This window comes from Ascaphus truei, chromosome 7 (assembly GCF_040206685.1).
Source record: "Ascaphus truei isolate aAscTru1 chromosome 7, aAscTru1.hap1, whole genome shotgun sequence".
NCBI classification, from domain to species: Eukaryota; Metazoa; Chordata; class Amphibia; order Anura; family Ascaphidae; genus Ascaphus; species Ascaphus truei.
This window is the reverse complement of record NC_134489.1, coordinates 89,775,051-89,797,726: the sequence shown is the minus strand read 5'-3', so window position 1 is coordinate 89,797,726 and position 22,676 is coordinate 89,775,051. Positions and strand designations below refer to the sequence as shown.

The 22,676-nt window shown below is 40.2% G+C and overlaps 1 protein-coding gene across 1 annotated transcript in view; it reads left to right on the top strand.

Annotated features, from left to right (window-relative positions):
• KIF5C (kinesin family member 5C) overlaps nt 1-22,676 on the top strand; it is a 68,052-nt gene that overhangs the window by 6,509 nt on the left and 38,867 nt on the right. The window contains exons 3-9 of the mRNA XM_075609420.1: nt 5,642-5,715; nt 12,013-12,117; nt 16,672-16,720; nt 17,344-17,399; nt 17,714-17,801; nt 18,342-18,466; nt 19,105-19,209. Coding sequence (XP_075465535.1) covers nt 5,642-5,715; nt 12,013-12,117; nt 16,672-16,720; nt 17,344-17,399; nt 17,714-17,801; nt 18,342-18,466; nt 19,105-19,209 — 602 coding nt within the window. The remainder of the gene's footprint in view (nt 1-5,641; nt 5,716-12,012; nt 12,118-16,671; nt 16,721-17,343; nt 17,400-17,713; nt 17,802-18,341; nt 18,467-19,104; nt 19,210-22,676) is intronic.

The window sequence follows — 22,676 nt, the reverse complement described above, 5'->3', positions numbered from 1 at the left end:
CAGTCTTATATACACTGTAGAATCATCAAATTAACTCCAAAGGTGCTGGTTTTGTTCCTGACATAGTTGTAGGTTCTTAAACTCTATTGCTCATACTTTCTTGACTTAGTGGCACCTTTAGCCCCTTCAGTGCCCAATAGATGTAAAACACCCTGGAGACCCTCAAGATGTACTCTTGACAGGCCGTTTTTGAGGAGGACATAGCCTGTGCACGGGCTCTTGGAAACCTTCAATCCCAGCCACCCGAAGTGAAGATCAACGCAGCAATCATCTGCCAACAGGGAAACAGCCAGGACAAACCACTCCAACCCAGGAAGGGATTCGTTGTGGAGTCTGGCAGCATCTCCTCTCTATGCCTGAAATTATCGGCCGCTTGTAAGTGTTCAATCTCTTTTTTTCCATTGTTAATAAATTCTATTGCACTATTTTTTCCCTTTATATTTTTTTGCTAAGGAGGATACCAGGAGGCTTTTCCTCACCCTCAACCAAATACTTAGATTTTAAAGAACTTAAACTGGTGGTGGATGTGAGAGTCCCTGGTAGGTTGTTCCAGTTTTGGGGTGCACGGAAGGAGAAGGAGGAACGTCCGGATACTTTGTTGAGCCTTGGGACCATGAATAGTCTTTTGGAGTCTGATCTCAGGTGATAAGTGCTGCAAGTGGTAGGGGTGAGGAGCTTGTTCAGGTAGCTGGGTAGCTTGCCCATGAAGAATTTAAAGGCAAGACAGGAAAGGTGAACTTTGCGCCTAGACTCTAGTGATGACCAATCTAGTTCTTTGAGCATTTCGCAGTGATGTGTGTTGTAGTTGCATTGGAGAACAAAACGAGAAATTGAATTGTAGAGGGTGTCAAGTTTGCTAAGGTGGGTTTGAGTAATCATGATAGTATGTTTATTATTGTAAGGTTTAACACTCCTTTCAATGAAACTTAAAGGGGAAAATAAAAAGTGTTTCAATTACATTTCCTGTTCTTTTCGTAAGTCGGTGAGATGTCCGGATATAATTGATCGTTGCGATGAGGAATTCAGTAACAGGGCAAAATAATATATACATATGTACTAAAGCAGGAGTGGGCAACTCCAGTCCTCACGGGCCACCACAAGGTCAGGATAACAGGGTATCCCTGCTTCAGGACAGGACCTGTACTGAAGCAGGGATATCCTGAAAACCTGCCCTGTTGGTGGCCCATGAGGACTGGAGTTGCCCACCCCTGTACTAAAGTCCTATATCAAGAGCAACCTAATCCATTACATTTCTAATGTATTGATGTTGCCTTTTAAGCTGGGTATTTGAGGCTTTTTCTTTTACATCTTCGTAACATTGCCATTTTTGCTTCTTTATTGGACACAAACCCATAACCTCAAGATCACTTATATAATAAAAAATAAGAGTGTAGTATAAATAGCTGCCTATTAAAATAGAAATGTGCATGCACATGCCTGTTTATTTCTTGCCTGTGAAGCAATTATCCTGTTTGCTGCTTCCTTGTGCATTGCCTGATGAACTCAAGGGAATAGGAAACCATGGTTACAAGACATCATTGTTAAGTAGCTGGTGGCACAGCGCGTTGGAGCCTTTGGCCATTTGCCTTTTGAATGTATTACTGATTCAGGGAAGAATTCTAAATGAAAACTAGATCAATGCATAAACTTAGCTGTGGAGTGTAGACATGAACCACTTCATTTTATACACTGTTTTATACGACCCTCCGTAGGATGCTGTTATTCACGTTACAGATGTCAGTGGGAACATCTTATTTCATCTCCTGCTCTGAGGGTCAGAACACAGGAGCTGCCATTTTAGGCCCATTAACAATAATACCATGTTAACCCTGACTGACGGGACAGTCGGGTTTAAGGAAAACGATGAATTGCATGGGATACTGAATAAAACTTGTTTTAATGAACAATCACAATTCACAACCCTCCGTTTCAGTTTCATTAAAACATAGCGCATAGTACACTGCATCGCACCTTTAAAGAATTTACATTCAAACGCCTCAATTACAAAAGGAAATGCCTTCTGTTTTATTAGTATAGCTGGTTGTACTGGTACAAAAACATATTGTAAGAAATGAATCTGTACACCTCAAAACCATTGCCTTCTCTGACACTTCTTAAAGCTGCAGACCAAGCAATATCCTACAGGTGTATTTTTTTTTTTTTTTTTTTTGTTTTCTAATTAGTTCTGTAGTATGAGAAAATACTTGTAGCATTTAAAAAAAAAAAACCTCTGAATTACATTTTTTTTTTGTATCAATTTTTTTATTCTTTGTCCCCTTCCCCCCCGGAATCAAGAAGATCTACCTAAACCTGAATTACATTTTTAATGTAATTATAATGTAACAAGCATTTTTGTTTCTATAGCAACCATTTACAAAGTCACATCCCCTTCCTCTTCTGAAACAGGCTCTGACACATCCCCTTTTTGCGCCCTGCCCTCTCTCTCTAGCAGTGCACCAATTGTATCTAGTCACTGCTTGGTCACATGATCTTCCCCACAGAACTTTACATCACTGGTCCTCTTCTGCTTCACTGACAGACATTTAGTGAACCCCCTAGCAAAATCTTTGCCGACCGACAACTCGCCTAATTACTTATTGTGTGGATTGTATATTGTACACATATTAAAGGGGGGGGGGGAAATACATTTTTTTTTTAATCGGCACCTTGGACTGCTGCTTTAAACACTCGTATTGTACGTAGAAAACAGAAGTGAATATATTTGTAATATTACAGAAACAAGCATCTGTAGCCCACATACGGGCTTGTGAAAAGACTGCAGTCTTTATTACTTGGCACCGTTTTTAGTGTACGTTCTTTGTGTACAGAGCGCAGCCTTGAAAAGGTGCCTGCGAAATGCTCAGAAATGATTGGAAGTATGTTTCACAAATTCTGGAGTTTGCTGAAAGTTGTTTCCAGCGTTGGTGTAGTTCTGGACATGGACGGGCTGTTTCAGTTCTCTGACTGGCAATGCATTGCGGCTGGTACTGTACTAGGATTGCCTCTTTTAGCAACAGTTAAATAAGGACAAAAATCCTCTTGCACCGTGACCAGCTTCAACACCCTTTGTTGATTTTTGTTTTTTCCCTCCGAGTACTGTGAGAACGCAATGTTCTGCTGTTTTTAATTTAATTAATTGCAGCGTGTCATCGCAACACTAGTTTCCCAAAACAGAGATTAACCCCATGCTGTAATACCGCATTTAAACAGTCTGCGTTTTAAGATAACCCGAGTTTACTTGATTGCATTAATCTCTGGGGGAACATTATCACTTTGTTTAAATGTGTTAGCGGTGAAGTTTTGGCGCTTTTTGTTTATTACCAAACAGATTCCCTCTGAGCCCCTGTGTTCTCTGCTTTCTGTAGCACAATGAATGCTTAGTTCAAGGGTACTCGACCCCAGTCCTCAAGCCCCCACAACAGGGCAGGTTTTCAGGATATTCCTGCTGACGTACAAGTAGCTCAGTCAAAGCCTGCGCCTCTGAGCCTCCTGTGCTGAAGCTGGGACTAATTGAGCCACCTGTGCTGAGGACTGGAGTTGAGCACCTCTGGCTCAGTTTATAGTATAGGATTTCCAAATTAGGCACCAATAAGGGATAAGCAATCGATTGTAACGGCGCTAACTTGTGAATAGTGTCCTAAAAAATAGAAAATATAAAAGATATAATAAAGGGTCTGAAAATAAAAATACGTGACTTGTTATCAATTAGTAAATATATAGTGACAAATAACTTCCACCACCCAGTGTAAGGTGCTAATTGAAAAGCTACTCAAAACCCTTTTTTAAGACTGTCCTCTTAGTCTGTTCGGTTCCAGAATTCTTCAAAGGTTCAGGGGAGCGCCAGCGTTCACGTCATCTTTATGTAAGAGAACAACAAAAACAACCTGGTGTGGTACAATTTCAACCTGGTGTGATATTCTATAAGTGAAAAGTGATCCACTCACACTTTTCTCCTTTTCAATAAGGCAGTACAGAGATACTCCTCTCTCTGAACGGAGCAATAGATCAGGAAATCCACAAATGTAAACCCCTTGCTTCTCCTCTCCTTCGTAGTAAGTGTACCCAGGAAATAATAAGAGATTCCTGAAGAAGTCGTACCGACGAAACGCCTTGAATCAGTGTTTAGTCAATGCATGTTCGTGACGCGAAGTCCTGGCAGCCGGAGATTCTCCAACACAGACTTTCCGCCCTCAACTCCACTTAGCCGGAAGTGACGCAGACAAGAGCCGAGACGCGGAAGTGAGCCGAATAGCGTGTACCGGTGAACAGCTTGTACTAACGGTCGGGATTTCGTACCATGACTGCTAATATGTATCAAATGTGAGTGCACATCTATATGCTTTTATTTTTTGTAATCTCTAATACAATTTGAGATATACTGCGCAATTGGCATCTCTTATTATTTCCTGGGTACACTTACCACGAAGGAGAGGAGAAGCAAGGGATTTACATTTGTGGATTTCCTGATCTATTGCTCCGTTCAGAGAGAGGAGTATCTCTGTACTGCCTTATTGAAAAGGAGAAAAGTCTGAGTGGATCACTTTTCACTTATAGAATATCACACCAGGTTGTTTTTGTTCTCTTACATAACGATGACGTGAACGCTGGCGCTCCCCTGAACCTTTGAAGAATTCTGGAACAAAGCCTCTCAGGGAATTCATGCTTTCTAATGCGACTGGACAGAAGTAGTGTGGTAATATTCTGACCCAGTCTACGTGGTTGGTCTGCATTTAAAAAATATATATAATTCTAAAAATAAAAAATAAAATATTTCCTTGCACAACCTCTAAAGCGCTGTACGTAGATTTTACTGACACAATTAGTTCCTGTCCCAAAGAGCTTGCGATCTAATTTTGGTAGAGAACACAACTTGCCAAATGGGACGAGCTGACCCTAGAATACAAATATTGTGCACCCACTTCAAAAGCAGTGATTTATACCACTAAGCTACTTGGTCAATTCCTGGGCAGCGCTTGTGTCTTTTTTTTTAATATATATATAAGTTACTATTGCTGTATATTGTAAATCTCACTTTGGAGTGTTTATGAACTTCTCTGTTTTAGCTATTAAGAGCTGATGGAGGAAGTTTTGCAAGTTTAAGGGTAATTTTCATATAAATCCGTTTTATTTTTATTGTAGTTTTGGTTACTTCTTGGAAAGTGTTGTGTATATATTTTAGTAATTTCCCTCCACCCCGCCCCCCCTCTTTTTTCCTTATTTTATTTGACACATTTCAAACCGGGTTCCTCTGGAGCGGAACTGTGCTATTTTCGGCTACAGGATTCCCCCGGTTCCCAAGATGCTTAACCTTCCAGTTACTGATATTTCTGCTCCCATTATTGAAATCAAAATGGCATCCATATTGACCCTGGTCTCGCAGGCCAATAGAAAGCTTCAAAGTCGTCTGGGAGATGATGTTGCAGCTTCCTATTGGATGACACCTGTGGCCATCTTTGAATTTCCAGGAAGTGTTCCGGCAACAAAAACGGTAAGAATCTTGCGAACCAGAGGGTCCCCGCGTAGCAAAAAAATAAAGCGTTTCACTTCTGGAGGACCCCTAAGTTCTTCCACTTTTTTTTTAAAAGGGGGAAGTTTTGAGTTATTTTTAGCGTATGTTTAATTTGATTTTCTTTATCTCTAGATGTTTTGGACGGTTACAATGGAACCATCTTCGCCTATGGCCAGACCTCATCAGGAAAAACGCACACGATGGAGGTAAAGGGAGTGCTAAATACTAAAATTTGTATTTTAGGTCTGTTCAAAAGTCCTTGTTCCAAAAGTCGGTCACTTAACCCACATATGTAGCGCAGAGTTCTCCAGTGGCTTTAAGAATCTAGGTAATGTAGATGATGTTTTTTTGTAGTAGTATTTTCCCCCCTGTTTTATAGGCACGGCCATTGCTGTAAAGGAGCAATTTAAAAATGAATAATAATAAATCATTAAAAAGGTCAGTTGGACCTTTTTTAATAATTAATTCATTTTTTTTTTTTTTACACCGGATTTGCGTTTGGCTGAAGGGCTCCTCCAGAGATTAACCACACAATTGTTTCTGGTTCCTGAGATACTGGTGAAGTTACCCAGGCGACTTCCTGCTTTTTAAAGGGCATTTAAAAGGCCATCCAATAGAAAATCGCAATCCAATGATGTTGCAGCTTCCTATTGGCCTGAGATTTGGCAGCCATTTTGTTTCTCTCGGGAGATTTAGACCTGGTAACTTCACCAGTAAGTGTCTCTGGAACCAGGGAGTTCCCATAGCTAAATTTAAAAAAAAAAAACTAGGAGGAACTGCTCATTTAAATCTAATACGTTTATTTGTATAATTTGTTTAAGAGAAATTATGTTTATTGTTATGCATAGCAAAGTAAACTAAGCAAGTTAAAAACATACATGGACAATAATTAGGTGTACACAAGGCTGCCAGATGCATATAATTTCCTCTACCAACGCATGCATTTGACTGGTAAGTGGATTTAGTAATCTATTTTATTTTTTGCAGTCTCTGAATGAATGCATTGGATTAGTATTTTCCTTCTATTACACAGTAATTATATCCCATGGGAGCCCTGCAAGTAGTGAAGGCAATCTGTCTAAACACAATGTGATGAATTATAGTTACTTGACTTTGTTGAACTTTATTAGTGGGTGGTGGTGTGTTTGTGGGTTTTTTTTAAGGCTTAAAATCCTTTTGTTTAAAAGGAAACTTACACACGGAGCGTGTATAAATTTAGTTGCACTTTTCACTGTAGTAACAAGACCCTCTCCTCCTTGTTGCTCCAATAAATTTTCTGATGTCCCTCCATCTGGCCTTTGATCGTCGTCTTGGTCTTTGACATCCCTTGGAATCCAGTCAAGTATCTCTTATCCAACGATGGTCATTATCATTTTAATTTTGGAACCTTTGTGGTGATGTTAGACTTCTGTTTGCTTTTGGACACAATTGATTATTTTTTTCGGTCCCTTCGTGTAATACCCAGCATAGATCTTTCCATGCTTCTTGGCGTTGTCTGAAGCTTCTGAATGGCCTTTGCGTTTAGGGTCCAAGTTTCACATCCATACGTGAGCACGAGCCAGATACACTGGTTGAACACTTTCCTCTTGAGGCGCAATGGAAGGTTTTCTTGCAAGAATGTCTTCTTTGTTCATATGGCAGTGCACTACTGTGGGGATTGGTCTCTTCGTTGTTTTGGTAGGCCTGCTTTTCCCCGTGCATTGTTTTGGGCAGGTACAAGTTCTGTTTTTGGTCCCTTCCTTGGTGTTCTCTTTCCTACCCCCAAGGTAGGACATTTGGCGATCATGTTTATTATTTTACGGGCCTCCGCCATTTTAGCCCTTTTGGTCATAGAGGAGCTTTTCAGGAAGTTGCAGTCCTCTTCCGCAGGTTTTGTGGCATTTGTAGCATTCTTTACCCACTTCCGGAGAGATGTGGCACTGTGTACCAAAGCGTGTATGTGCGTGACACTGCCAGTACCGGTGCCTGCTAAGCCTTGGCTCATGCGGCACTACGGTGTGAGCATGCTCGGAAGCCCAAGATACTATCATTAAGTATCTTTTATTTTTTCTGCCAGAACATGTTATTGAAGGAGATACAGCCTCTGTCAGATCCTGGGCAACAAATGTTTTTTGATTCTAATATTGAACTATCCGCAAAGAAGGAATGTCAGATTAAAGACGTGTATTCCACCTTTTCTCCTTCAGATCTAGATAAGTTAATAAAATCAATGAGCATTGTTATGGAGATTGATGTAAACGAACCTATGAGAAACAAGGACCAGATTCCAGGTTCATGGTGTTACAGAAGAAAGTTGGTTATTTTCCAGTGCATACAGCGGTAAAATTATAGAATTGAAAAAGAGATGGTTAGTACCCAGGCAGAAGGTTCAATTTCTAGGAGGACTTTTGGACACCGTAAACCATGCAGTCATTCTGTCGCAGGAGAGACAACAAAGGATACAACGGGAAGTAAGGCAATTAAGAACAGCAGACAGAGGCACAATAAGAGCCATAATGAAGATTTTAGATCTCATGTCGCCCACAATTCAGGCAGAACCCTGGGCTCAACCATTCAGGAGAAGGTTGTTCCACAAATTGGACACACAACAAACCTCACTGAATGAAAAGGTTTCTCTCAAAAGGTATAACAAAATGTAGGACAGTGAGAGAGATCAGAGAACCTCATAAGAGGCAACCAATTAATTGTCTATAACATCAGATTGATGGCATATAGCAGATGCCAGCAAAGAAGGCTGAGGAGGGGGGGGGGGGGGTGCAATATTACAATATCCACATGCACAAGGGGATTATTTCCAGCAAACCTCTTAGAACCAATGGGTACATTTCAAGCTATAAGGACCTTTCAAGGAAGCATTTAAGGCAACTTCATCATAATAAAATCCGACCATACTGTATGGCAACAGTACCATACCGAAACAGACAAGGAGTATAAGAAGTCAAAATCTTTGTCAAAGCAAGAAACATTCTGTTGTGGGCAGAACAGAATACATGGCTTGTTTCAGCTATTCATGTTGCAGGTAAATACAACGAGCAAGGCCGGCCTTCTCAGCAGAAATATAATACAGCCAGGAGAAGGGATTCTGAACAGTCAGATTTTTTTTGCCAAATTTGCGACATATTGGGCTTTATGCAGATCGATCTGATGGCAACTCCACAACAACACAGTTCAGTATTATTCAAGATACCAACAGGATCACCTGCACCAGCAAGATGCAATGCCCATCAAGTGGGATTTTGTCCTGGCATGTTTTTCCACCCTTCTCAATGATACCCAGGGTAATAAAGATAAAATGGGACAAAGTTGGAAGAGCAATAAAACCTTATTGATCAAGAAGGGCTTGGTTTTCAACAATGCCACACATGTCTGTGCAAGTTCTGTGGTTAGTAGCCTTGCCACAACTGATTAAGTCGAGGTCCAATTATATATAGACCTGAGCAAGTTAAGACTAACCGCAAGGAAACTGCACGAAGCATCCTAACAAACAGGCTTATCTGGAAAAGTTGTCCAAACCATGTTGTGGTCAAGAAAACGGTCTACTTTAGGATTTGTGTAAGGATATAGAAAATGTTTATGACGTGGTGCTTCAGTAATACAGATCCTAGATTTCCTTCGAACACGGTTTGAGAGACTTATTGCCCAGGTCATTGAATGTACAAATTGATGCTTTTAGCGGCAAATCTCTTGCAACAAAGGTGTTTTTTAAGAAGTTTTGGAAAGGGATATTCAGAATTAGACCAATTATTAGAACACATCTTCCAACCTGGGACTTGGGTATAGTATTGAAGATGCCGTGTAAAGAACCCTTTGAGTTACTTGATGCCACTAGAAACATTGTCAAGATTGTATTCGTTATGGCATTTGCTTCAGCGAGAAGAGTAGGAGAAATTCAAGCCTTTTCCTGCAAATCTATGAAGATCAAGTAATCCAAAGACCACCAATATATATAATTTTCTCCATTTTCGGTATCCCATGACGCAGGACTTTGTGTTAATTTTTCCTTCAAGGGCTAGGACAAAAAGAATTTATTTCACAACTTGGATATAGTAAGAGGTCTTAACATACAGAAGAACTAAACCATTTAGAAGATCAGGTAGGATAAACATCCTGTTTGAGGCAACAGACTAGGAGATGTGAGATGGTGAAGAGCAACCGTTCCGACTTATCAATTTACCAATTGACAAACAAGATTCCACGGAAAATGTTGAAGGCTCAGCCAATTAGGGCAATAGTCACATCTTGGACAGAAAGGGCAGTGGCATACCCAGAAGAAAATATGTAGAACCGCCAATTGGACAAAAATGAATACATTTATCAAGCACCACAAGCTTAAAGCTGCAATACTACATCCTGCCTCCTTAATGTAAAGCATGTGACAATGTCTTACCAAAGCTGCCAATTGTTTGGTGCTCGTGTTGTACATCGGTCAAAATACTGATTGTGTGACATAATGGCTTCCTTTCCGTTTCAGTGAATCCTTCAGTCAGTAACTTGGCTATAATGTATCCTTATATTACTAAGGTAACATTCTCTACTGTTGCAGTTTGAACCTGCAAACTGCTGGGAACATTGGCAACAAATTATCACTAACAGGAAAGTGTTGCAAAGATCTTGCACTGCTTGGGAGGTGGGCTAAAACCTGCTATATAAATCAAAGGATGCATAAAAAAAGCAAGAAGAGATGGGATGGATTTTTATTATTATTATTATTATTATTATTATTATTATCATCATCTCAAATGGAGTAAGTATGATGTAATGCTACAGAACTGATTTTTATTTAATAAAAAAAAACCCTAAGATTTCACATGTTTTGCTGCTTTTAATGTAGCCTCATCAGCCGACGCAAGATTTGGTTGGAAAGTTCTTCAAGCCGTCATTTCTTAAAACCCCATCACTTGCTGTTACAGCTATGATATAACCCCACAGTATTGCTCTGTCGTTTGGACAACAAAGAAAAAAGATAATTTGACAATTCTATTTCTTCCAGCAAATTACAGCAGTGCACAAAATATCCCTCCCAAATGTTTTATTTTTTTCTAAGTAATGTTGAGTGTGTGTATGTCTGTGTGACCACACTAAAGAAGGGACTTAAAGCAGACAGACTATCTGCCTAAAGAAAGCCCGGGGCGAAGCTGTCCTACCAAAAGGAGGAGGAGATGAATCCACACAGTAGTGCACTGCTGTAAGAAATTTAACTTTTGACAGCTAAAATTCCACCCTGCTCCTCCTCACCCCAAAAACCCCCTCTCCCCTCCCCCTCTACCCCCCCGTATCTTTATTCTCCTCCTGTTGCTGGAGGTCTTCTGGACTTGTGGCAAAAATAAGGAATCTGCATTTCTTAGGGCAGCAGTGTGCAAACTGGGGGCGCGCAAGTTATTATTTTTTTTTGGGGGGGGGGGGGGCTGTCCCATGGGCGGTTTCAGAGGTCCCGTTCTCTTCCCCAAGGCATTTAAATGAAATGCCGGGAGGCCGTGCGTGGCCTCTGCAACCTCTACTTACCAAGATTCAGCCGGTTTCAGGACGCATGTCCATGACAATGCGGCGTCAAATGATGTGATGTCACACGACCCTGTGGCGTCATATGGCGCCGCACGAGTTAAGGGAGGGGGGCGCACCAACAGAGGAGAGCAGACGGGGGTTGGCATGGTGTCTCCCTGTCGCATGTCCTTGCTGATCTTTATCTTGCTTGTGTCTTCATGTAGTGGTTGATGTGGCATTCTTGTAAATATTCTTTTTAATATCAATGTATGCTTCTTCAGCACAATCTCCTTAATACTTTTCAAACCGCTGAGGTGTAGACCAAATCCAGTGGGGTTTTTATTTGTAATCTCCGAATCTAAAGCAGAGTGGTAGATTGTATTAATCACTTTGGGAAATAATTTCTTGTATGACTTTGATGTGGCCCATATTGTTGTATCCATTGCAATATCTCAGATTAATGAGTCTTCATAAAAATCTTCTAAGTGATTCGGGAGTAGACTGATCGGTCTGTAGCTCTTGAGGTCGTCCTTGTCTCCCTTCTTGCGGATGTGGATAACTATTGCATTTCTGTATTGTTCTGGAATGTTCTTGTTCGTCAAACAGCATGTAGAGGTGTGTGTGTGTGTGTGTCTCCATGTGTCATGTCCAATGGCATGGACATGTACTGTATAAAAAGCTAAAGCATGTCAAATGCTGCGTTTTATTTTATCTTGACTATTGGCATTTTAGATATTTGTGTAGAACATGAAGAGACTTCTATGAACTGAGCCTCTAGTTAGAATTAATTGGTTTGCGTTTGATCATACAGCAAGTACTAATTTCACTGACAAGAAGTGTATGTATAAATGAATTGGAATGGTATAAATAGCTTGCTGAACAAAACTTCGAACGTTAAGAAACTCTTAACCGTTTCTACCTGTTACATTTAGTTAATCTTCTATATGATGCAGAATGGAACATTGTAGGCTCTGTATGCGCATGCTGATAAATGAACTTCCCACGTGTCTTTCCATCCCTAGGGGAAGCTGCATGACCATCAGCTAATGGGAATAATTCCAAGAATTTCACATGACATCTTTGATCACATTTATTCCATGGATGAAAACCTTGAGTTCCACATTAAGGTAAATATGATGTGATGTGTTTATCTAATGGCTCAGATAAAAGCCTAGTGCAGCAATATGCACCAGAGGTAAGTGCTGTAATGCTGTGTTGTTACAACATTGCAGTACTATTGCACTTAAGTTATTTGGAAAATGATATACAGCAAAAACAAATGCCACTTGTGAGCACATTTACATCTGACAGGTCTAAAACACTGCCTTTTGCTATTTTCTAAGCATACAATGCTTCCATTGCAGCCTGGGATTCTGGGTAATGACATGCAAATAAGCCCTCTTAATGGGTTACTTTGTGCATCTTATCCACTTTAACATGGACACCTATAAGCTTGTGCCTGCTACATTGCACAGCTTTTTCAGCACAGCTGGAATGGTACAATTCTATACATAAGCTGGTAGAATGGATATTTTCCTGTCCATCCATAGTTTATTTTTTGGGATACAAAGTCCACTACATTTGGATATTATAGATGACAATGTTTGATTCATAAAGGCAGATTGCATTAAATCATTGACATTTCAGATCAGTTGCAGACTAAAAAAGTAAATTAGGTTTTACATTAAAATTCTAAATGTACTAGAGAGGCAGATATTTGAAACTGTGTCCCGGTTATATTGTACTGCATTCAGTCTATTTTATTGTTATGTAGTGGCCTGTATGCCTCTTATAATTTAATTGCAGATTCTTTAAAAGTTTAGTTATTTGTTTTAGAAATGTGATGGCTAATCTGTTGCATATCTGTCGTTCTTTATCACTAGAAAACAAATGTATGTATGTAAATACTCAAACATTTAAACTAGGTGATTAAATGTTAGACATTTCTGCTTAGAATTCATATTGTACACAATGGAGCCTATTTATTAAGGTGCAAGAACTGAAATGAAAGCATCGCCAGAAAAGTAATCTCGCTGTATTCATTAAAAATTACGTGTTGCTCCAAACTGTGCAAAATAGGTTATTTTGGTAACAATTTGTTTTGGTCTTGAAAAATATGCAAACTGAGCCAAACAAAGTATTCACAAGCTATTCAATAAATAGCAAGATTGGAATTGCCGGGGTGGGGTTGCAAATGTCTTACTTACTAGTCTCACAATACTCATCATTCACCTGTGGGAAGGTGTGTATATAAAAGTATAATAGGTTGGCCAGTGCCATAATGTAAAGAGAGAGATATCTGTTTAGTAGTTACTGTGGAGGAATGTTCACTATATTCTCTCTGATCTTTATAATGCTGACACGTCTTTGCTATTCTACCTCTGGTGAGAACCAGGACAAAGACGGCTCACCTCAAAAACACCACTTTTGGCACAAAAAGTGCAAGCAAATTTGTATCTTTAGCAGCAATAACACTGTGTGTTTTCAGATCTACTATTCTTATTGAATATGGCAAGAATGCCGGTTATTTTATCACTAAAAACATTCTTCTGTTGACAGGCTAATTTGCATTGCTGCCGTTTTTAATGAAGAGGCAAATTTGAGTCAAAAGCCCTATTTTCTGTGGAGGAAAATGCAGCCATTTTGTTCTAACACTAAAAATGTAAAATGTAGTGCTTCATCCTCAAGAAAAAAAACCTGATATTTAGGTAACGCTGCAGAGCTTAAGGATTTGACAGAAAAAAACATCAAAATGGAGTAACGGCAACATTGTATTTGTGTTTTTTTTTTTAAGCAGCTCAACACTGGTGGATAAATAAGGCATTATGATACCTATAAAAGTTATGTTCAAAAAAAGGTTGGACATCTTCTTTTTAGAAAGGAAAGGTATACAGGAATATACCAAATAAGTGAACATGGGAAGGATGTTGATCCAGGGAGTAATCTGATTGCCAATTCTTGGAGTCAGGAAGGAATTTATTTTTCCCCTTATGAGTTATAATTGGATGATATGTCCCTGGGGTTTTTTGTTTGTTTGTCTTCGTCTGAATCAATATACTGTTAGTACGGATTTAGTATCTGTCGTCTAAATTTAGCATAGGTTGAAGTTGATGAACATATGTCTTTTTTTCAACCTCGTCTACTATGTAACTATGTAACGTAGGATAAAGTAGAATATATTTTTGCATTTTTTACATGTGTATTTCCGAGGTTTTGTGCATGCATTCTAAAACTGTTGAAAGTTTTCAATTTGTTTTGTTTAGAACAGTAATTTCCTAGGTGTCGGTCAAGAAGAAAACTAACCGCGATACACACACAACCTAAATACTAAACCTAAAAAGTTTTAACTTCTAACATTGCATTTGTGAGGGTAATAAAATATTAACTAAACAAAATAATAATTGACTATAAGGAAACCCATAGCATAAAGGGAATATTCTGTCATTTGCATTTAAGCACGTTTAGCTGGGGTGTCACCATTGAAAAAGATTGGGGACTACTGGTTCAGAAGATTTGATCACATATCAGCCCTGTGCACACAGCGCTTACTGTAAAGCACCACACGGAAAATTGAGCAATGCCTTTTTATGGAGTGACCAAAGTATGTAGTAGTTGTAAAGGTAAAACTCATTACGTGCATTTTTTTAACTTGGAAATAGGCTTAGTAAAGAAAAAAATTCTAACTGCTCAAGATTGTTCTGAAGATTAGAGGTGTCTAATAACTTGAAGTGATTAGAAATATGCAATAAATGCAAACAATGGGTGGCACAGTGATTAGGAATATATATATAAAGTGATAAAAACACAAATATTAGTGAAAAGAATGCAGCTCAAAAAACCCTTTAGTGGATGATCTGTGATTTCCACTTCTTGTTGCAGCACGTCTTGGGAAGGCAGGGGAGCGCAGATGTCAATATGCAATAAATGAAAAAACATACATAGTGCAAATAAAGTTAATTCAAACGATGTAGTGTGGTTGTATCTATTGAATGGAGACTCACGTGGTGTCCGATATAATCCGTCATATCAGAGATCAGTGGCAATAGCTTGACTCTGTGAATGGTAGATGAACCCCACAACTGGATAGTTGGTGAAATGTGAACAGCATACGCAACAACCTCAGCAATCAGGATTATAGAAAGGACAGAGAGGCTTCTATAGCGTAACACAATATAATACCTTTACACACGCAATAAAATTAACACTTACAGTGTCATAAAAGCAAATGGGCACATAAAAACGAGTGATATCACCAGCTCCAGTCTCCTCCGTCTCGGATACCATGCTCTGGACCGCGGGAGCCGTCAGGATCAACTGGCACACCTGTAGAACGGCCGGAATGCGGAACGTATGCGTCACACACTCTCAAGGTCTCTCTTGGCATCCGTCAATGGGATCCGTATAGCTCTTGTGGTGGACTCACTGGGGAACGCAGCTCTTCTCGCGGGGATGACTCCTGATGAAACTACACGGTTTAGTGAAACGCGTAGTCGCTGTGAGTGACGTCATCAGCCAGTACCCGGAAGTATACCGGCTGTCTCCCCGCGGGTGAGAGCTGTGTTCCCCAGTGAGTCCACCACAGGAGCAATATGGATCCCATTGACGGATGCCAAGAGAGACCTTGAGAATGTGTGACGCATAAGACACAGAGGTTCCCCCGTTCCGGCCGTTCTACAGGTGTGCCAGTTGATCCTGACGGCTCCCGCGGTCCAGAGCGTGGTATCCGAGACGGAGGAGACTGGAGCTGGTGATATCACTCGTTTTTATGTGCCCATTTGCTTTTATGACACTGTTAATTTTATTGCGTGTATAAAGGTATTATATTGTATTACGGTATGGAAGCCTTTCTTTCCTTTCTATAATCCTGGTTGCTGAGGTTGCTGCGTATACTGTTCACATTTCATCAACTATCCAGTTGTGGGGTTCATCTACCATTCACAGAGTCAAGCTATTGCCATTGATCTCTGACATGACTGATTATATCTGACACCACGTGAGTCTCCATTCAATAGATATAACCACACCACATCGTTTGAATTAACTTTATTTGCACTATGTATGTTTTTTTCATTTATTGCATATTGACATCTGCGCTCCCCTGCCTTCCCAAGACGTGTCTAATAACTTGTCATATCAAAATACCTTCCTTTTTAAATACAGAATCTTTCCTGTTGAACATTTAATCGCCTTTTCCTTGGTGCTCAGAGAATGTAGTGAATAACTTTTTTTTTTTTACCTCCTACGATGACGATATACAGTGGACACCTAGAATTTGACAGAAAATAACCTCTTGGCCTATCTGGCCTGCCCATGTCTGCTATCTGTTGCAAAGCCTCGGACCCCATTTAATCCATGGCTTTCTTTGGCATTTGGGGTGGCTTTGTGCTTATCCCACATGTTTGAATTCACTTACTGTATTATCCTTTTACAGCATCTCTTTGGAGGCTATTCCATGAACCCCCCAGGCTCCGTGGAGAAGCACTTCCTCACATGTCCCACGTGCCTCCCACCCCCTGCTTCTTAGCTGGATGACCTAGTTCTCGCACTTCTATCTCTGGAACATGCTTACGTCCTGTCCCTTGTTGAATCTTTTCTGTCCTCCAAGCTGCATAAATGCTGTAATCTATGCTGGCAAACATTTTAAAATGTGTTTTTTTTTGTTTTTTGTTTTTTTTTGCCAGGTCTCCTACTTTGAAATTTACATGGACAAAATAAGGGACCTACTGGATGGTGAGAACTGTATTTGTAAAAAAAAAAAAAAAAAATTTTTTTTAAATTAAATCTTTATTATTTTTAATGAGCAATGGCGCCTAAAAGTGGTAATTCCAGGTTGCCTTAGTACCATTTTTGTTCTTCACTTTTAATAGGTCTGTTATATGAAAAATATTACAAACATATAATTTTCAAGAGGAAATGTTTTAAATAAAGGAATATTTGCAGGTTCTCTGATCTACTAGAAGTTTCACATTTTTTTTTTTTTTTTTTTAATATGGTTCAAAAAGAACTGAATACGGTTTGTGAGGAAGCAATCACATGTGCTTCCAGTGATCTGATTGTGTCTTTCTAAAAATTAACTGCAGTTCTCTCTTATTTTGACTTATGTTATGGAAAATATCAGCTATGCGAATTAAGGGAAATAAAACTAGAAAGAGGAGCAGATTCTAAAAAGAAAGTTTAACATGGCTTTAAAAGAATAGGTTGTATTAGCAGCCGTGAATATGGGGTTTTAGCTCCTTAGTATTTTTTAATTTAATTTCTCTTCCGGAAGTTCTGTGAAGTGGTATCCCACCATTACATCTGCCATTTTGTATCTCAGACTTGATTTGTTTTCCTGTGTCTCTCGTTTTGCACAGTGTCGAAGACTAACCTTGCAGTGCATGAAGATAAGAACAGAGTTCCTTATGTAAAGGTAGGTCTCATTCTGATCAGTTTTCAATGCAAAGGATGACATTCAAATTCCCACATGTGCTGAAGAAATAAGGATGGTGCTCGAGTTACAGAAAAGCATTACTGCGGAGACGTAGGTCTCTATTAATAAATGGATTCATTCAAATTTATTTTTTGAGATGTCAACGCACAATTGGAAAGAGCACTGCCCACAAGGAAACCTGTTTCATATTATCTGAAATCTAAGTAGACAAATGTTTCTTGCTCCTTTTGCATATGGAAGTATAATACATTACACCTAGTTCCTCTTGCATACACTGATTTTTGTGTGTCTAGGGTTGCACAGAGAGATTTGTCTCCAGTCCAGAAGAAGTGATGGATGTAATAGATGAAGGAAAGGCAAATCGTCATGTCGCTGTTACAAGTAAGTCATAAAATAGCCCAAAAAACAAACCACAAATGTTTGCCGTGCAAATTCCTTTGGTACACAATTGTATACGTAGCACACTCTAAAAATATATATATGATGAATATGTATAACAAGTTGAGTGTATAATAGTACTGCTGGGGCCTGTGTATTTCTTTAAGTCCGAAAAGGAATAAAGTTTCTGATCCGCTCATTTTATTTAATTTATAGTCTAAGAAGGTAGTGACGTAGACTCTCATTCTTTTGTTCTCAAAATACCCAAGGGATCCTTGACTAGTACTTCTAAAGGAGCATCCCCTCTAATAGCAAGTTTAGTCTAATTTACAGGTTCTACTTTATCATGAAATCATGCAATGTTATACATAAGCTTCCAGAAGCACAAGATTTAGTTCTGCTAATGTAAAAATCAGTCGTTTTAGATGTCTATTAAATGCTAATACTCATCAATGAACTGGCATGTGATAAAAAACACACATGTATTCTCCAGGACCGGTACAGCTACTAGTGAGTTTGTGATCAAATATTCTTTCTCACCAGACATGAATGAGCACAGCTCCAGAAGCCATAGTATATTTTTAATAAATATAAAACAAGAGAATGTAGAAACGGAGAAGAAGCTCTGCGGAAAGCTTTACCTGGTTGATTTGGCTGGAAGTGAAAAGGTAACTGGTCAGCATTTCAATGTAATCCTACTTCATGTTGGTTCTACTTTCTAGTAGTATTTTGCAATGTAGAGGGACAAACCCATGTGTAGCTTTGTAAGTATAAGGAGGAATAGTAAGATTAAAGACGGGAGGGATGGGTCGTGCAGAAGGAGACAAAGGAATAGTGGCTAATATAAATGATTTATCTTTGCTCCGCAGAAGGTGGGTGATGGTCCGCAGTTTAGCCATAAGAATATAAATGGGAGGCTATGGATAGGAGAACATTTACAGGAAGGAAAGACCTGATGGAACTTTGAAAACGTAGTGGACAATACAGTGGGGTCAAATGGGACAGGGACAGGCTGGTGAGCCTGACGGTGGGGGTGGGGAAATTAATAGGAACAATGCTGAAAGAGAATTGTTGAATATCTAATATTGGCCAGTTAAATCATCCCAGGTAACATATATATTTGTTGGGCGGAGATCTGTTTCAATGCTCTGTTATAATTTCCTGAATCAAAAGGGTTACATTATAATAAACCTGTATTTTAGTTCTGGTGCAGATTGTGTGTGCGTGCGGTCTTGGGGTTTGTGCATCCATGTAGGGGTATGCTGTATACAAACTCTTGCTGATGTTTTCACGCTATGTCTGGCAGGTCAGCAAAACTGGAGCCGAGGGATCTGTTTTGGATGAAGCCAAAAACATCAATAAATCTTTGTCTGCATTGGGCAATGTAATCTCCGCTTTGGCTGAAGGAACGGTAAGTAACTTTTGATTTTGCCGCCTTTTCCTGTTTTGTAAAATCAATAGCTTTTGTTCTACTAATGATACAAATGGGAGGAGTGTCGGCCTTGGGCAAGTCACTTTATCTCCCTGTGCCTCAGGCACCAAAAACATAGATTGTAAGCTCTGCGCTGCAGGGACTTGTGTCTGCAAAATGTCTCTGTAAATCGCTACGTAAAACTAGCAGCGCTATACAAGAACTTGTTGTTGTTGTTGTTATTATTACAGCTCAACCCCGTTACAACACGAATCCGCTTATAACGCGATTTAAGCGTGGCTCCCATTTTTCATATTTATGAATACTTTACAACACTATTATTGGTATCTTAAATACTTTATTGTACAATGCATACAATTATACATTATTTATAACGCGATGTGATTCTTTGGACACCAAGCACACCGTTATAGGGGGGTTGAGCTGTATTATTATTATTATTATTATTGTTATCCTGTGATGCAGTGGCGTAGCTAGACATGCGTGGGCCCCCGGGCAATTTTTTTCCATGTCCCCATTATGAGTGAACATAATCCATATCTTCAGGAGTTTCCATCGCCCTCCACCCCCCCCCCCACCCAGCGTGTGGTGGCCCTGCGAGCCCCACCCTGCTTTTACATCTCCCCACTCTGCTCTATTCACCCCTCTCTCCTTATGTATTCCTCTCCCCCCTCTAACACCTCCCTCACTACCCCCTTTTTCCGCTCACACTCTTCCCCCTCCCTCCCCTCCCTTCTACACTCAATACAGCTCCCTCAATCCTCCCCTCCACCCCCTGCCCACACACATCCCATTCCCCCTCTACAAAACAGTAACCCCCTCCCCCCCATACACAAATTAGAATATAGTTTACTACAGTTAACTATAGACAACCGTGTAAAGAATGACAAACTATTTTTAAAATGCTCTAATATAAAGATTATCACGTGTTACCTAAATTGCTTGCACTGAGGCGCACACTGACAGAGCAAACTGTAACGGACAAATTTACACACACAAACACACACAGACTGAAACACGCACAGCAAATTGACACACATACACATAGCATACCTTCTCACAGCAGCACACAGTAACTCCTCCCCCTGATGTCACAAAGAGCAGAGCTCTGCAGCTCTCTGCCTCAGTTCCGCCTCTGCTGCCTGCTCTCTGCAATCCCCCCTCCCAGCCTCTGCTGACTGCTCTCTGCAATCCCCCCTCCCAGCCTCTGCTGACTGCTCTCTGCAATCCCCCCTCCCAGCCTCTGCTGACTGCTCTCTGCAATACCCCCTCCCAGCCTCTGCTGACTGCTCTCTGCAATCGCCCCTCCCAGCCTCTGCTGCCTGCTCTCTGCAATACCCCCTCCCAGCCTCTGCTGACTGCTCTCTGCAATCGCCCCTCCCAGCCTCTGCTGCCTGCTCTCTGCAATCCCCCTCCCAGCCTCTGCTGACTGCTCTCTGCAATCCCCCCTCCCCGCAGCTCCCGATCCAGCCGACAAGTTGAAGGGGGCCCTGACTTCTGTGGTCAGCTAGACTGCTTTGCCAAATCTCCCGGCTCCTCCCCCCTGTTGGTGACCCCTGATCGGGCCGCCCCGGGCTATAGCTACGCCCCTGCTGTGATGACATGAAAAGCAAATCTACATAACCAGCCAATGAAATGGGAGGAATAAATTGTCACTGGGGACGTTCTGTCTTCATTGCGTGTTTTACCATAGCACAGATTTGTGATATCTTACAGGAAGGAAGGCAACATCCACATAGCAATATTAATGGTTTCAATGGGTAAGAGTCTTGAGGCCTAATTCAATATAGGTGCGATCAGCCGAACCTCCTCCCCCCCCTCCTCCCCATCCAAGTCAGTGGTGGTTTTGGTTTGGGGTATGTTTAATTACCTCCTTGATCAGAAATTATAACTGGAGGCAGTTTTACTCATAGACAGGAACTAGCTTTTTTATTATTGTAGCTCCTCCAGATTAATGCTGATACATTAAAGGCAGTGAAAGGAAGCTTTATGTGCATGTTCTGTAAATATTCAATGACCAAATAAGAATTTAATACATAATGGACAGATTAAGGCCCAACGGTCTTGGGGTAGATCCTCAGAAGTCCGTTAAATTTGGGCTACTAACGTGACGTTACCTAAATAGGGAACGTCCGTTAGTTTTCCTCGGTTTAACGGGTTTCCACAAAGCTAAATACAAACAAAGGTTGTTTGTTATATAATTCGCTTAACACCATGTGAAGTTAGCATCGCCTTGATTTGGCTTAAAATAACATGGCGTTAAGCTCGTTTTAAACAAAGATGGCGTTAATTCCATGTAGACCCTGAAGAGTTGTTAAATTAAAATGACAAAATAAACAGTAGAGGAAAAGAACCTTTAAATAACAATATGATGGTTAAATCATACCCAACTGTGCTCTTACACTTATCCAGAGCCTGTGAAAGGCCTATTTCAGCGTTTGGATGTGAGTAATGCCACCTTTAGCTCTGACCAAAATAACATCAACGTTAAACCTAACAACGCATATCCACAGAGCTCCATTATAGTCACCACAGGGAATGCCTCTTTTGCATGTCAGTAGCAAGAACAGCCGTTATAGTAACATGTATAACAAAGTGGGCAGACCGCACCACCTATACAGTCTATAAAATACGAATCTTAGGGAATACAGAAATGGTGCTGGGGAGACGGGGAATCCCCACCATTTTCCATAAATGAATAAAGTGAAACAAGTGGTCTATCCCGCACTCAAACAGGATAGAAAAAGTGGTCCAAAGTAATATTTGTACTAATCAGGACAAAAAAATTCAACATACATCAAACTAGACAATGTGAAAAAGGTGTAAAAATACAAAAAAGAAACAACGAAAAAGTAGAAACAAAATTGCGCATGTATGGGATGGATGGAATCACCACACACACCAATTTGAAGAAAAAAGAGAACAAACCAAAAAAGTCAGAAAAATAAAGGGGGCAACACCGATGTTTCGGCAAACCATTTCAGTCCTACAGAGAAGGAATAAAGCCGCTCAGCAGGGGTCTCTGGCTCCCTGATTTTTATGACTTTTTTTTTTTTCTTCAATTTTTTATCTATATCTATCAATTATTAAGGTTATGGTGGGTAAAAAAAGTGACAAAAACCCTCCACAGTGAAGCATATAGCATCTGTAAATATTACTGTATGTTCATTTGCATGTCTTAGACAAGTCTGCAAACCTATCTTTCCACATTATCACCCAGCACAGTGTTTCCACTGCAGCAAGGGATTCTGGGAAATGACATGCAAATGAGCACTCAGTGCCACCTTTTGTCTCAAGCTTGTATTACACAAGCAAATCCTCAAGCCAATGCATACTGTTTTAACACAGCCTCTGTCTAAAAGCTGCGTTAAAACAGTATGCATTGGCTTGAGGATTTGCTTGTGTAATATGAGCTTGAGACAAAAGGTGGCACTGTGTGCTCATTT